At 36.7% G+C, this 16,196-nt stretch overlaps 1 protein-coding gene across 5 annotated transcripts in view; it reads right to left on the bottom strand.

Annotated features, from left to right (window-relative positions):
• Positions 1–2,193: 2,193 nt before the first annotated feature.
• LOC144835261 (helicase domino-like) overlaps positions 2,194–16,196 on the bottom strand; it is a 32,502-nt gene continuing 18,499 nt past the window's right edge. For 2 of the 5 annotated variants that reach the window (XM_078690324.1, XM_078690325.1), the window contains exons 31-47: positions 15,702–15,926; positions 14,866–15,042; positions 14,375–14,458; positions 14,031–14,165; positions 9,315–9,347; positions 8,949–9,099; positions 8,556–8,791; positions 7,850–8,083; positions 7,426–7,562; positions 7,074–7,305; positions 6,848–6,988; positions 6,228–6,429; positions 5,718–5,830; positions 4,978–5,139; positions 4,076–4,357; positions 3,662–3,799; positions 2,194–3,461 (exon numbers count right to left, since the gene is read on the bottom strand). In XM_078690324.1, coding sequence (XP_078546450.1) covers positions 2,880–3,461; positions 3,662–3,799; positions 4,076–4,357; positions 4,978–5,139; positions 5,718–5,830; positions 6,228–6,429; positions 6,848–6,988; positions 7,074–7,305; positions 7,426–7,562; positions 7,850–8,083; positions 8,556–8,791; positions 8,949–9,099; positions 9,315–9,347; positions 14,031–14,165; positions 14,375–14,458; positions 14,866–15,042; positions 15,702–15,926 — 3,264 coding nt within the window. In that variant the 3' untranslated portion in view covers positions 2,194–2,879. The remainder of the gene's footprint in view (positions 3,462–3,661; positions 3,800–4,075; positions 4,358–4,977; positions 5,140–5,717; positions 5,831–6,227; positions 6,430–6,847; positions 6,989–7,073; positions 7,306–7,425; positions 7,563–7,849; positions 8,084–8,555; positions 8,792–8,948; positions 9,100–9,314; positions 9,348–14,030; positions 14,166–14,374; positions 14,459–14,865; positions 15,043–15,701; positions 15,927–16,196) is intronic. The other 3 variants (XM_078690326.1, XM_078690327.1, XM_078690329.1) reach the window with 3 other exon arrangements.

The following is a 16,196-nucleotide window of genomic DNA, read 5'->3' as shown; positions in this document are numbered from 1 at the left end:
CTCGGAAGGACTATAAACCGTAGGTCCAGTGTACACAGTTATAACCTGTGTGCACTTTAAAGAACCCAGTTCATTATTCGAGAAGAGTAGGGAGTTACCCCGGTGAACTGGTTCACAAAAGCCCCTGTATCAGGGGGATTACCACCTATCTGATAGGACAGTGATTCATTTACTATTGGTAATCCTTGGCCACATTGCCTAAACAGAACATTCCGAGACAAGCGGCGTATCCTAGAGGAAACAAAAAGGAAAGGTTACATGTTGTCAAACCCGTCCAAATATCGAGAAAAGAAACTGACCGAACCAAGATAAAATTCATACTTATCCTTTAATGTTCTTTTTCAGCGTCAATATTTTATTTTACGATTACGTTTTTCAGCTCAAATGCCGGGTCAAAAGTGGGAGTTATTCAGACTACGAGCAAAAACCAGTGAAAGAATGACGTATAACATGAATTATCTTATCCGATGTGCGCGGAATTGTTTGAGAACAGGATTCGAAAAGTGTAATTATCTAAGAATGGTGGGGACGAATACAGGATGCCAGATAGCAGTTGATAGTTTGGAAACTGTAGAACAGACAGAGAAGCAACAGGAGTATGAACTCATAGTAAGTACCGTCTTGTTGTAAGAGATGCGCCAACAAAGTTGGTGAACGCACGCGCGTACAAAAAAACAACACAATTACTAATGCAACTGCCGCAAATAAATACACAGACACACATACACATGAGAAAATGTTCCAGAAGATATTAACAAAATTGCACTTCAGTCACAAATTTAAAGCTCAAATTACTGATCACCTGATTTCATCATACTAACTTCATGTCTTTTCATTTCATTTGATTTCCAGGCCCATGATGGTATTTTCCTCAAAATAACCCAAAAAGCAAATTACACGGAAGCGTCTGAAGCATGCCAACGTCTTAAAGGTTCTTTGGCATCTTACGAACAACTAGTGACTGCCGTGAAATACGGAGAAAATGTGTCTTGTGATCAGTGCTGGTTGATAAGTGCAGAGGTGACCTTCTCCAATGATGAAAATATGTGTGTACTCGAGGAACCAGCTACACGTTGTAACATATATCCAGACCGTAGTGCAGTGTTTCCTTGCTTCTACTGCTATTTCTACTCGAACCTTCCACCCGAAGTTAAAGACTACCATTCCGACTGGAAAATTCTTAATTTGAGGTACGATGTTGCCAATGGTTACATCTACACAGACGCAGAAAATCGATGTCAGAGTGAGTTTGGAGGACACCTAGCCCTGCCAATGGAGGTTTACAACGCCACTTTAACAGGATTTAAACAATGTAGACGGGCTTGGTTTTATAAAGGCATGTATGGAAACTGTTGCTATTTTGACATAGGCAATCAAACGTGTTGGTACAATGTATTGATTGGTACACGATTCAGAGTCTCTGTACATCACGATAGAGAAGATGATTACAGTGGACTGTGTTCAGTTTACAAAAACGTGGATCTTAATCAGTATCCCTTTTCCAGTTATGGAATAATTGCTGTGAGGGGGAAGAATAGGAATACGCTAACATACACTGAAGCAAGTGATATGTGTGTCGAGCTTGGAGGAACGCTAGCAACTCCTGAACAACTTGAATCGGCAAATGCGGTTGGTTACCACTCAGATTTGGAAGGATGGGTTGTGGATGGAAATATAGCAAGTGTCAAATATAAAGTATCCCGTATGGCTCCTATCGGTGTCGTCATCAAATCACCGGTTAAAACGAAATACGACGGATTTTGTTATATTCCGCAAATTACTCCTTAAAAGCTTGATTCCCACTAGAGGACACAACTAGAGGACGTGCAGTACGCGCATTGGCGCTACAACCCAATATACTTATTTGTATTAGTACTGAATGATCCGCTTACCTAGTGGGAATCCTATTTTAACATATTAAGTGTTGAATCCTTACCCAATCCATTCACACTAAAGCCTGGTTCCCACTAGGACACAATCCGCAACACAAGCGAATTGACAGTTTGATTGGTCAATTCGCCTGCGTTGCGTTCTAGTGGGAACCAAACTTTAGGTAGTATATTAGTTACATTGTACAACTGAGTTTCGGTTATGAAGCTTAACTCTTCACCTTTCACCTATACAAGTATAGCTTCGTTACCTGAAAAGGGATCAATGCACCAAGCACCGATAACAATTTAAATCATTTGCATATATTTTTCTTCAAAATTTATTGTCAACAAAAAAAAAATACAATAATGAAGTCATTATAGACTACGATTCTATCCCCACTACAAAATGTACACACCAAATAGAAAAACAATGTACAAGGGTGGTGGTTAATATACACACAATTTCTCTCTGTGATTCTTTCTATATTACAAGTTACAATTAATGAAGGGAAAAACAAATTAATTTTGCTAAATTCAAAACAGGGTGACCTAATAAATATTTTCAACTTGTTTACTAGAAAATAAATAAATTGATTCAAATAATTTTAATTAATTTTAGGTTGTTTCCAAATTATCACAAAAAAATCGTAATTTAAAAAAAAAACAAAATTTATAAGAATAAGATTGTGTAGTAGCTGTAGGTTGGTATAAGAAGGCCAACTAGTCACGCTTAATTACTGATATCGATACACAGTCATGCAGAGCCACGCAGTCACACAGAGACATGAAGTCCTGTTTAATTTTATTTACGGCAATGTCATTTTACATCACGTAAACTTACCGAATACAGTATAATCTTTTTCAATATTAACTTATCAATTTCAAATTGATTATAGACACATACACTATTTCAATCTTTAATATTCCAGGAACCAAGGCTCAAATCCATTTTGTTTCTAGTATTTTGAAGGTGTTTACAATTGTGAACCTAATAATCGAGGGGCTTGTCTAATGCTTAGATTGTGTCCTTGTTCGCATAGCATAAGACCGTGTAGATGTTGATGAAGACGGATCTAAATCACCTGCCTGACTTTCTTCTTTTTTACTGTCCGTGCTTTCTGCGGGCGACGGGGGTTCCGTTATGACCGTTTCGGTGGCACCATGCTGTTCAACCATTATTACATCCATCTTTGCTTGACTCGGTGACGATACGTTAATAGCGACACTTTGAGCCGCTTTTGACACGGCCTCTTGTAGTCCAGCGGCCCGGACAACCTGCGTCTGAAGGCCGCTACCAGACTGTAACATGGGTGGTGCGATGGACACAACATGCGTCGTCTGTCCACTGCTTTGTAACTTTTGAGCATTCGTTACAGAGACGACTTGAGCTAATTGTGATGCGTTAAGCGTCGTTGATGGACTGGAGATGACCGTGATCGGTTTGCTGGTCTGTTGAAGGGCAAGTGCCGTGGACACACTACCTGTCCGGCTAAGTTGAATCAGTTGTTGTCTTGGGATCTGTTGAACAGTGGTTTGACCGCCGGAAGTTTGCTGGACTTGTACTTGACCGGACTGAACTGCTTTTTGTACCTAAAACCAAGTGATATAATATTAGAAAAACAAAAGAACAAGACACAGAGGCAGAGATAAGTTCAGCACATTATCACTCCCAGGTATCGTACTGTATATCACCTCATACATATTATTCAGTGACATTTAGTTTTTCAATCATATTTTGACAAGAGATTAATATACATATTAACTGTATAAATCAATGTATTGAAATATACCTGCTGTAACTGCTGTGCTGTAGTCATAGTTGGCACCTGGATGTGCTGTGTGGTACCTCCCTGCTGCACCTGAGCTACTAGCCTAGCTGCTTGAAGCTTTTGTTGCTGGCTAGCTAGGAACTGCGCCTTCTGAGTCAACTACAACAAACAAAATTAAAATTTAGTATATACCTTAGAGTTGCGAAAAAATGTATTTCATTAAATTTAAATTGTTCTACCTGTTTTACAATCTATAGAAACCCAATTTATGAATTTAAATGTTAACCTTTTTCAAAATAGAATTATAACTTTTTTAACTATCTTTAAATTTTTCATTTTTATATAAATAAAAGTAAGTAAAGTAATTCGCTAAATTTAATTCTAAGATTTGTTCTTATATATTTCTTTGTAGAGAGCCTCTTATTTTGTTCTTACCTGAGCAGCTTGTTGTGGCGTCAATGTCTGAATTTGTTGTTTTTTTTGTCGTAACAGCTGTTGCATTTGTAATGAACGCAATTGTTGAGGTGTGAACGTCAGCTGTTTTAAAGTTTGACCTTTCTGTTGGCCTACGGTCACCACTCCGCTGACCGTTACACCGCTTACGGTGGTCACTGCAACCTTGTTAGCCGATTGGTTCAGCTTGTGCTGTTGTAACTGACGTTTAATGAGTGAGATTTCTGCTTCTTTTAGTGGCCGTGTCAATGTTGCTGGTTTCTGCTTTGAAATAAAAAAATTATAAAATTATTAATCAAATGCTAGTCATGTATGTGGAGAGGAGAAAACGTGATAAAGATATTTATTAAAACATTTTTGTTTATCCTTCTCTATGAACTTAATGTGTAAAAACAATTCAAAAACATGTACAGTGAGTGAGTGAATTATTACAAACTGGTGATTAGTTGAAATGAAAGCCACAAAACTCAATATAAGTACATTAGGAACTAATTAGACAAGCTAGCATAATATCAATACCAAAATAAGCCAATGAGGAGTGGCAGGTTAGCAAGGAGTAGGAAGAAAATTTAGGAAGAAAATGACAAGAATTATACTTATTGTATCTCATGTTTTGTAATTTATACAAATACAATGCTTTGTCTACACTATCAAACTAGTTTGACAAAAAAAAGTGTGACGTGCCCAAATAATGGCAGTTATATGCCCAAATACGGTAGTGATATTATTGTGTCTATATATGGGCACATCAAGTTTGATAATGTAGACCAAGCTTAAAATAAGACTTTTGGGAAAGTTTTTTGTAATCAGATTTGAATTTGATGAAATTTGTTGTTGTTGAAGTTTATATTAAAAGATTTTGAAAGCAATGAGTATGTTATAACCTGCACTCTTTGCTGTTGTACAATGCTAGCCACAACAGCAGACGAACTCCCACTTGTGACCAGTTGTTGAGAGGCTTGTGCCTGGGCATGTGCCTCAGCTTGGGCTGCCTTTGCTTGGGCCTGGGCTTGCTGGATACGTTTCAAATCAACTTGCTTGAATTGCTAATGGAAGGTGTATACATACTAGTGTTAAAAAGCTCATGTACAAGAGTAAAACATGGCCAGTCAACTCTCTCAAAATCAAACAGATTTGTTACAAATTTGTTACAGCGACATAACCACCCAGCCCAATTCCCCAGCACAGATCGTCATATTTTATATTAATAAATTATATTTAAAGCATCTTTGCCTCGTGTGTTTTTAACCTCTCGCTACGGCCTTGCAGTATCAGATTTTATGAACAGTATGTATTTAGCCTAAGCTTAATAAAATTTCATAATACAGAGTAACGTACCGCTGTATCATGTAATTTGTCTATCATACTAAACAAATAATGCCGTATTAGTAGATAAAGTACAGAGAACTGGCTGTACAACCGGACACACTAGTTACAGTAAATCATTTGGGTAAGTTTTAGAGAGAGTTGACAGTACAACTAACATGTGAAGCACTACAGTACACAACAAGCTTTGGTATTTTGAAATAAAAATGTACAAAGCATATTGTAAGAAACATGTTGGGAATTACCCCAGAAACGTGATACAACGAAAGAAACATTCTAATCACAAGTAAGTATTTACCTGTTTGATGGTGGTTGGTTGCGCCTGAGCTTGTGCTTGTCGTTTGTAAGCATTGAATGCTGTTGTCAAATTAGCAGTAGAAATTGTTGCTGCAGGCAAGTTTGAAGTTGTTGCTGTGGAATTTAAATCAAAATAAAAATGAACATAATAATAATATATATAACAGCATATTCCTTTTCAATACATACATGCATAGTTTGCTTCATTGTGTTAGTGTAAATTTACAGCCGTGTAAAAATCAGAAAATAACGAAAAAAGGTAGAAAACAAAAATATGAAATGAAGTCTAAATACACAAATACTGTAATACATTATGAAAGATTGAATTAATAAAGGGGGTGGTTAACCAAAATTAAAACTTGTGACGCTAAAATTAATTCTGTTGATAACTGAAATAAAAATGCCCAAACACCAATAAATCTATCAAAAAGGCATTTTAAATACACCAAAGCGAGTTCTCTTATTTAAAGTTTTAGGTCCAAACACAAATATGAAAATCATTTGTATATACCTTTAACCATAGCTGCAGATGCCAATGATGTGGTTGGAGTCACTCTGGCCTGAACAGTGGTCACTCCAGACACAGTGGATACCATGATTGAAGCTGTAGTAGTGGGTCGGGCTTGAGTGACTTGGATAGCAGACGTTGGTAGCGTAACCTGTGTCGCTCTGCCACCCTGAGTTCTTACAATCTGTGCTATTGACGTTGCAATCTAACAAAAGAAACCATGTAGAAAATAAATACAGTAAGTCAAAATTTCTAGGCTGTTTTGGAAGAGTTGGCATGTCTGTATTGACATCCAAGCTATATGTTTCCACTAACTAGATGTTTTTATATGTAGATGGTTAATTGAACCAGTACCAGTAACTAATTATCGATAGTTGAATATATATGTTACCCACACTAGAAGGATAACCTATTGTGATTGTATGAAATCATTTTGTTTATCATATTTATTTGGTGGTTTGTGCCCAAATATGGTAGTGATATGCCTAAATATGGTAGTGATATGAATGGGCACATCCCATATTTTGACACATAAAGTTTGATAGTGTAAACAGAGCTTTAACTTGTCTGGTTAATACTGTATTTACTATTAATAAACATTTTTATTTGGTAGCGTATCTTACCTGAGATACATTCGCAGACGTCACTAATGGTTGGTTAAGACGTTTGTTTATGCTTGCTATTTGTTGCCCGGTTACAGAGACCACACCCCCTTGTGTGTTTACCACTATGCTGTTACCAGGACGTGCAACAGTGCTTGCCTGCTGTAAACAACAACAAAAGTTTTACAAAAATGTTTTAAATTAAAATGACAACAAACATATTTCACACATAATAAATTTAACGTACCAGAACTGTAGTAGAAGCAGCAGTTGCAACTGCTGTGGTCTTAGCAGCAGCCGCAGCTGCATTCTGGGCTGCCGTCTGTTTGATTTGAGCTTCTTTTTCTTTCTTCTCTTTTGCAATTCTATCTGCTCGTTTAGCAGCCACTTGCAGGGGTAGCAATGGCTTGTCATAGTTGATGCTATAGTCTTGTAATACAGCACTGTGTTTAGGGTTTTTCAATAAAGGATTATTGAGTCTGAAAAGAAAATAAAACACAAAATTATGGATAATTCATTATATAATTTGATCAGAATATTTGTGCTTTGTTACAAAAAGGTTGCTTAATCCAATCATATGGTATTTAGTTGTTACTTACACTTGTTTAAGATAAGGTTGCCTCTTGCTGACAGCTAGTCTTATCTGATCAAACTTATTGCTGTATAACATAGTATGTGAACTGTTGTTATCCTGTGTGTGTAAATGACTCGTCTTCATTGGCCGGTTATTCTTGGTCTAGAAAACAAAATTGGAAGTTTTTATTACATTCATACCCACCAAGAGGGATTTAAGGGACACTGTGGCTTGGTGGTTGACATGCTTACCTACTAATCTCAGAGTGTTTGGTTCAAATCCTGTCACATTTCAGGACTTTTTTCTCGGCAGACAATACAGAGCACCCCCATATGCGACTTTGGTTTAGAATGCATGGGTTTCACTTCCTGTAATTGGCAAGTTTGCTTGATGGATGGTGAAAACATATTTGAAATAGATGCTCGAGGAATAAGATCGTCTACACTTACCAATGATTTGTACAACCCTTTAGACTTCTTCTGTTTCTTTGGATTTGTGTCGTAGAGTATCTTGCCCTCTTCACGTGGCACAATGACGCTTTCGTAGCGGTTCTTGCACTGCTTGGGTGAGCGATAGATACGACTGCAAGAGTTGACCACATCACTGACCAATTCCCAATTGATGGTGTGCCCTGGAACAAGCACTTGCAGACTCAGAGGCAGCTCAAGAAGGGTTTGTATTGTCTGTGGAGAGAATGATCATTGATGTTAAAATATTTAATAGTTGCCGTGTTCTGGAGTAAATGAGTAAAATTATTTACGATAAGATGTTTCACTAGATCGAATGCATATTTGGGATTACAAACAAAAGTTGTCTCACATGAAGTCAGCAACACAACAGGAAGAGAGTGGTATGGCATAATAGCAAAAGATATCGGATGTTAAAATATTTAATAATTGCTTTGTTGAATGAATTATTTATGATAAGAAGTTTCACTAGAAGAGAGTAGTAGAAGTAGTATGGCATAGTGGTAAAGGATATCAGACTGAGAGGCATGGGTTCAAGTCCTGTTTGTCATATTGATTGTAGCCTTAGGCAAAAAAAAACTGAATGCCTCGTCCTTCAGATGGGATGTAACAGTCTTGTCTTGAAGAGGTTACACAGTATAGAGAAAAAATACATCAAAAAATTCAATTGTTCCTGTACAATCTTTACCTGCAACAAAGCCCAGTCTTCATTAATCAACCATTCTGGGCGATCCTGCTGTGTGTCTATCTCTGGCTTGTGTACCGTAGGCAACGGCTTCATAGGCTTCACCATATCCCGCATCTTCTGTTGCTTGGCATCACGTCGCATCTTGTGCCACGCTGAAGATGGACGATCAAAGAGGGATCGTGGTGGCTGCATATGATCTCCCTTGGAATGCGTCTTTGGCTTACGAACTGTTGCCACTATTGAGATAGAAGGAAAGGTTAAAGTATATATTAAAGTGATACACTGTTACTACAATCTATTTTTAAGATGTCACATATGATACTGTATTTAGGAATTTGCTTATAATACTGGACAAATTATGACATTTGCCTAGATACAGCGGTAGTGTCTTACCATTAATTTCCTTTGTTTTCTTATGTTCTTTTTTGGTGTAGATTGATGGTAACTGTGTCTCTGTCATAACTGACGGTTCATACATAACATACATGGCATGGTCCAGGTACACATCGTTGTCGTCTTGTGGCGGAGTGGGTGGGGACCAGATCTAAATAAATTAAAAGGCAAAATCGTATAAATAATATTTGCAATTAGCAAAGATATTAAACTTTGCAATCATAACTACATCAGTTTACAAACAAGTGCCATTAAGGGAAAACTTAAATAAATGTGACAAACACTATTTATCTAACTAATTTATAACCATATTTAAAGCGGTGGCCTATTCAGTTCCAATTATGTAGATTTACTGAGTAAACTTACTGGCATAGTCTTGTTGGTTTGCGAAATATAAATCTGTAAAAACAAGCATAACAAGTTTTGAAATACATAGATATTTGTCTTTTGGTTAGAAACTAAACTGTTGTCTGGGCAGAGAAAAAAAAATAGAGTATTCATATCAAATCTTAACCAGAGCAAGATTTTTGCCTGGTCAACGGACGAGGTCTGGATTTAGGGTAGTTATTGCCAACCTATACATACACAAATTATAATTTCAGTTGATGTACAAGTATCTTTGCAGTTCATTTCTACTATTATGTCCATGTAACCTTACTTAGCTAATTCAACCCAAGTTTTAGAAACATACACCAAATTATTTCTCCAAAACCTTACTTCATACCAATACAATTTTAAAGTTATATATAAGCCAAGACTTATTCCTCAAATGGTAATAAAAAAAATGTATTCGGCATGTTGCCAGGAGCAAGCAATATGCATAGGCCTGAACAGGACTAACTGCTCTCGCTCCAACGTTAAATGCTGCAATTCCTATGTAAATTTGCCGACTTAAATTAGAATGTTTCTCTCTCACTATATTCCAGTTTATGCTTCAATGAATTCAGATTTTGTGTTATGAGCTCCATTTGTAAGTATACAAGACAATATTGGACCATATGCAGTAGTAATTTTGTAAGGGAATTCAAATTCAGATCATAAAATGATCAATTTAGCAATTCATGTAATTCGCTTGTGAGTTTTGTTATGAAATTCAAGACTATTTGGAGGGGCATTTAATGCTAGTAAAACAAGGTTTACAATACACCATGTTTTTCCAAAAAGAAAATTTGAAAAGAAGCAAAATCTGTCCTTTATTTTCTTTTTGTAAACACATGGCATACTGCAAACCTTTACCATGCTTATATCTCTAACATTGAATTGATGTTATTGTTGTGTAGAATGTGTAAAGCTCTGTCTACACTATCAAACTTGACAATAAAATGTGATGTGCCCATATATGGACATGATGATGTCACATCACTACCATATTTGGGCATATCACACTTTTTTTTGTCAAACTTTGATTGTGTAGACAAAGCCTAAGATGTGATTTTGATACTCAATTGTGTTACTTCACTAGCTTGTTTGGGATGGCTTATTCAGAAAATATTTTTTGACAAGAATTGATATTAAAATTGTGAATCAAAAGCCACTGTATACAACTAGGCCTTTGCCATTCCAAAATAGCCTATGTGAAGCTCAGACACAATTGTGTACCAAATAAACATCCAATTTAGATGACAATTTTCACATTTTTTTTTAATAAGCCTGCTATCCCATCACAAACCAGTGGAACAAACACAAAGAGCGGATTGTTGGTTTCAATTTTTGTTTTTATTTGTTCCTTACATTTTAAGCAAGGTGGTATTTACAGACAGTGACAGTACAAAACTCATCATTACTACTTACACAAGGTACATATTAAGGTCGGTTCACACTTAGAGGAAACGCAAGGACGTAAGCTCATTGTAAGTAATTCGACCAATCACAACGCGATTGATCATCCAAAATCTTACTTGTGTCTACGTCGTTGCGTCTAAGTAGGAACCGACCTTTAACATAACTTATCCTAATTATTATTTCTGAGGATAATTCTACAATTATGGTCAGAATTACTAAACAAGTGTACATTTCTTTCATGATCATTTAAAGAAAAACATTTTTTAACACGATTTCAAAAATCAAGCGTCAAACTTCTGACGCGACCAAGACATTATTTAAAGTTTGATAAAAAAATATTTTGAGATGGTTATTTAACAACTAGGCTTTGAATATACACATCTGAACAATGTAGAAACTATATATGTACTGGGTAACAAGAAAAACAATAGCTTGAGCTAGGAACAAACAAGCGTGAATAATATGCAGATAACTTAATTGGCGGCGGGACATAGATCTTAGCACCTCTATCCATTCAAATTCAAACTAGACCTTATTAACGTAGGTATAAAACAATATCAACAAATAGCTTTCGACTACTTAAACTCAAAATACAAACTTCAATATTGCAAAAACTAACAAGGAGTTGTGAAGCATTCATTTAAAAAAATATATTTGGTAGAAATTATGAACAAATTACTTATTTTTCTTGTTCTTTGAGAGAGTCGGAGACATGAGTTTTGGGCTAGCCCTGTTTGCCGGTGACGTCGTTTTGTTGCGGGGGCTACTAAGCCTTTCTCTTGTTGGGGACATTAGCTTTGGACTCCCAAGTCGTGGAGATCTGAATGGCGACGGTAAAAATGATTCTGTCTTGGCCTTTGCTCTTGTAAGTCTAACTTTGCTTGCTCTGTCAACAGCCACTGTCATCCTGGTCATTCTTCTTGCTGGCTGTTCCTCTTCTTCTTCACTTTCACTATTACTTTCTTCTTCCGATTCCTCTTCTTCTTTCGTAGGCCTGCCTTTCGTCTTACTAGCTGCTTTAGCATCAGATAAATCTGACGATTTGCTTTCAGCATCGTCGCTTTTTTCGTCAGTCTTATCTGTCCTAGGTCTGCCTCTTCCTCTTTTAACTGGTTTATCACCAGCTGATTCTGGAGATGAAGTGTTGTCATTGTCTTCCGATTTCATACCATCCTCATTTATTCTCCTTGCGTCTGGATTAGTCTTTGTGACATTAGTTCTTTTTTTAACTACAGGTAAGAGGAGATGCTCAGGAGAGATCAACCGTCCTGATCTAGTTTGAAGAGACACTTTCTGAGCTCGTTTCTCCACTTGAGATCTAGTTTGAAGACATGGAAGGTCTTTATTGATATGATTCTCTTCTTCGGTGTCCGATGACACAATTCTTGATGCTCTACCATTTAAATTTGATTTTTCTTTGAAAGAAACTTTCTTAATCTTATTCCTTTGGTTCTTTTCCATCTCTTCTTCCGTATCATCATCATCTGTGTCTTCACCAAGTATTTCGTGATAACTGTCGGTATCACCTTCCCCCTCCATGTTGCGCTTATCAACCAAGGCTACGATATCTGCAATACTCATACCAGGTTCTTCATCATCCATCACTTCTATTGCATCATTTGTCATGTTGTCTTTCTCTTTATCGGGAACTACCACCATCGGGACATCTGCTGGAGACTTGATTGTATCAACTTCCTGGGTCACTTCCATTACATCATCAACTGTTTTTACTGGCGTCGATTCAATGGCAATTGATTCTACTACTGGTTTCTTTGTTGGAGAAACACTTGTAATTTCCACTGTTGATGCAATTTCTAAAACTGGCATACATTCAACATCAACATCTTGAAGATTCTCAGCGTCTAAAGTACAGGACATCCTGTCAACTGCCACTTGCATTGGTTCTGTAGTTTTTTCTAAAACTGGTGGTTCAAGTACTATTGTAGGTGACTTTGCTTCAACTGAGTGAACCACAGGTTCTCTTTCCATTTCTATACTTGCTATCGCTTTTTCTATGGGCATTGTCTTGACTGAAGCAGTTTTCTTTACGGTTTGCATATCACAGAGTGTTTGTGCTGTTGAAATTGTATCAACTACCACAGCTGCACCAACTACCGGAATTGCACCAACTACCACAGTTGCATCAACTAACGGAGTTGCATCCACTACCCGACTCTTTTTAACAACCGGACTTTCATCCACTGGACTTGTTGCGACTTCCAGAGTAGTACTAACTACAGGAGTTGCATCAACTACAGGAATTGCATCCACTACAGGAGTTGCATCAACTACAGGAGTTGCATCCACTACCGGAGTTACATCAACTACCAGAGTTGTCTCATCTAATTGTGATGTTTCCATTGCGGATGTACTTTCACCTTGGTCTGCTAAAACTTGTGTCTTTTGAATTGCATTAGGTGATCCAACATCCCAGATACAATTAATGTTTGACAAATCAACAGACAAACTGTTTGGTTTTGGTTGAGAACTATTGTCGAGTTGATCAGTCATCTCCTTGCGCATACTGTTCAAGATATCCCATATACTACTTCTGGTCTCATCAACGTGCACCTCTTCCAGTTTCAAATCATGTGCTTTACTGTGAATTTCTTCTAAGGAATCGTCCATATTGTCATTGTTCACACTAACATCCATAGCTTGAATTGGTTCTATTAAACTATTCTTAATTTGGTTGAAAAGCGAAGAGGATGGTAAATCTTTCTTTTCATTTATTTTCGGAGATGGAAGACCTTGTTTATGCGAAGGAGGCTCTGGTAGCGGATTTGTAATAACAGGTTTCAACAACCCTTTCATGATGTCATGTCCCCAGACATGCCTTGGCATCTTATCTGGTGAGTAATCTTCAGAGCTTCTGGTTAGGTCACTATCAGGACTGCCGATATCCAGAAACAGATTCCGATCACGATCTACAACCGAGTTATTTGCGTTTTCTTTAGGAGGATCGACACGAACGGCTTTCCTCGATGGACTACCGTCTCTACTTAATCTTTGGTCTTTACTTTGTTCCTTACATACTTTAAGTAACCTATCAGGACTATTATCTTTGCTTTTTCTACTTTCTGGGCTCGCATCCGTGCTACGTGTCCTTGGACGATCGGATCCAGAAGCATTTCTTGACCTTGGACTCAAATCAGAACTGTTCCTAGTGGTCCTAACATTTGTTTCATTACTAAATTTGTCGGACTTTCTAGCCCTACTAGACCTTCTTACACTACTGTCATTTTGAATATCAATGCTCTTTTTCTTGCTAACACCCTTCTTTGTTTTTTTACTAGGCACCTTATTGTATGCATCTTCTCTCGTATATGTATAGAATATTTCATCTTCTTCCATTTCAGCCTTGCGTTCTTCTTCCTCCTTTAAAGCTTGTAGGTGACTTAGCTCCCATTCCTTCTTGGCTATTTCCACTTGTTCCTGAAACAAAACAAAAAATAAACTTTCATTTTAAATCCTAAATTTATTGGTTTCTGCTACCTCACATTATCTTAAGCGCAACACAATTGACCAATCACAAGAGATAGATTATTTAAACTGTCACTTGTCGTTGGTCAACTCGCTCGTGTTTTATCTCTAGTGGGAACCAAGCATAATCATATCAAATTAAATGTTTAATTTCATCATACCTCAGCCTCAACCAACTGGTCATCTGTCAGTGGAGCAACAGTGGACTCCAGGAAAACCAGTGCATACTTCTCTATTGGTGTTAGCTGCAAACAGAAACATTAAATTATTATACAATTACATTCTGTCAATCAAGACAATAACAACATTGTATATATTTTTATATTGTATGAAGGAATTATGGACTCATTGAGCTTTTATTATCATTTTTAATTTTTTTTTTGTGGTCAAATAAATAAATGAAATGTGTGTCTTGTTTTAAAATGCTCAGTCAGATTTTAAGCTTCTTCAAATAAAATTCAGAGACTCTAGTCAAACATCATAGCATTAGGGTCATTAGTTTTTTGCCTTTTTTAGACAAATCAGTCAGCCAAGATCAAAATGCTGGGAGACAATCCTCTAATCTTTGAATACTGTGCATTCTGTACACATAACAATGTCTTATGTCCCATTCAAAGGACGAGAAAGAGTACAAACGACTAAAAATCATTACCTGTTCATCAAGCTGTGCCAGTTCTATCTCCACTCTAGAGGGCTCCTCTTTATTAACAGTTTTTTCTTCACCATCAAATGGAATGTTCTCGTCAAACTCGGCCAATTCTGCCACTTGTTCAGCGTGCGCCATTGATGCTGCTTGAACGTCTGTTTCATCCTCAGCCTTAGACAGAGCCTTTAGAAATAATGGAGAAAGTTTAGACTCCTTTCCAGTCTCCTAGACTATACAGTAAAACCACACAGTGGCTGAAAAAGAATCCTAACCACCATCCTAGCAACACATCAACTGATGAAGTGTATAATTTGTGAACTCTATATCATAAATAATGGAGAATGTTAATATTCTTTTTAATTGGCTTTTGTTTCTTTTCATATCTATTTTTTTTTTGTCAAAGTCCTAAATTAACCGAGTATAAGGTTTTCTATCAAAACTAATAAAATTTGTTAACCTTTAAAAGCTTTCAAAACCACATTTTCTGTGCATTTTAATTATCTTTCAAAGGGTGTTAATTTGTGGCCAGGTCCACGGCATGTGGGTACAATTGGACCCCCGCATGCTTTGGTAATTTGGCCAATCGAAAATCATAAGCTTTGTCTACACTATCAACCTAGTTGACAAAAAAATGTGGTGTGCCCAAAAATGGTGGCTATATAACTAAATATGGTAGTGATATGACATCATCATGTCCATATATGGGCATATCACATTTATTTGGTCACATAAAGTTTGATAGTGTAGACAAAGCTTTAACAAATTCTGTACTAGCACTTCAACATCTACATGTACTAACATTTCAAAGTAATCCAAGATTTAAATGTTCAACTTTTATTTACCTGTTCCAATTGAATCTGTGAGAGATCTGGTTTAGGTGTACTAGATGTCTTTTCTGGTGGGGGCATCTTTGCAGCAGAGTCTTCCTTGCTGGATACTTCATTAGATTTCACTGGTGTTGGCAGTTCTTTGACAGCTACAGAAGAGCTTTGAGATGTCTTGGCTACTTCTACCTCTGACTTACTCTCTGGCTCGTCTGGTTTCTCAAACAACTCTGTCAGTGCATGCTAATTACAAATTGATATATTCATTTATTTAATTTAATTATATTTATACAATAAGAAAAGTAGCATACAAATATTTAAGTAAATGCTCAGATACATAAAATTGTCTTCAATTTCATTTTTTTTTTCAGAGACTCTAGTCTGAATCATCAATGCATTTTACATGAAAGAGCTGTCGTTACAGTGAAAACAAACATCTTAAAAATAGTGAGATTTTTTTTGTGAATGCCGAGCTTTGGATTTAATTAAGGTTATACTATGGGTAGTTTTTGT

This window comes from Antedon bifida, chromosome 2 (assembly GCF_963402885.1).
Source record: "Antedon bifida chromosome 2, ecAntBifi1.1, whole genome shotgun sequence".
NCBI lineage: Eukaryota > Metazoa > Echinodermata > Crinoidea > Comatulida > Antedonidae > Antedon > Antedon bifida.
Note: the sequence above shows the minus strand (reverse complement) of the source record. Positions and strands in the feature narration are given on the sequence as shown.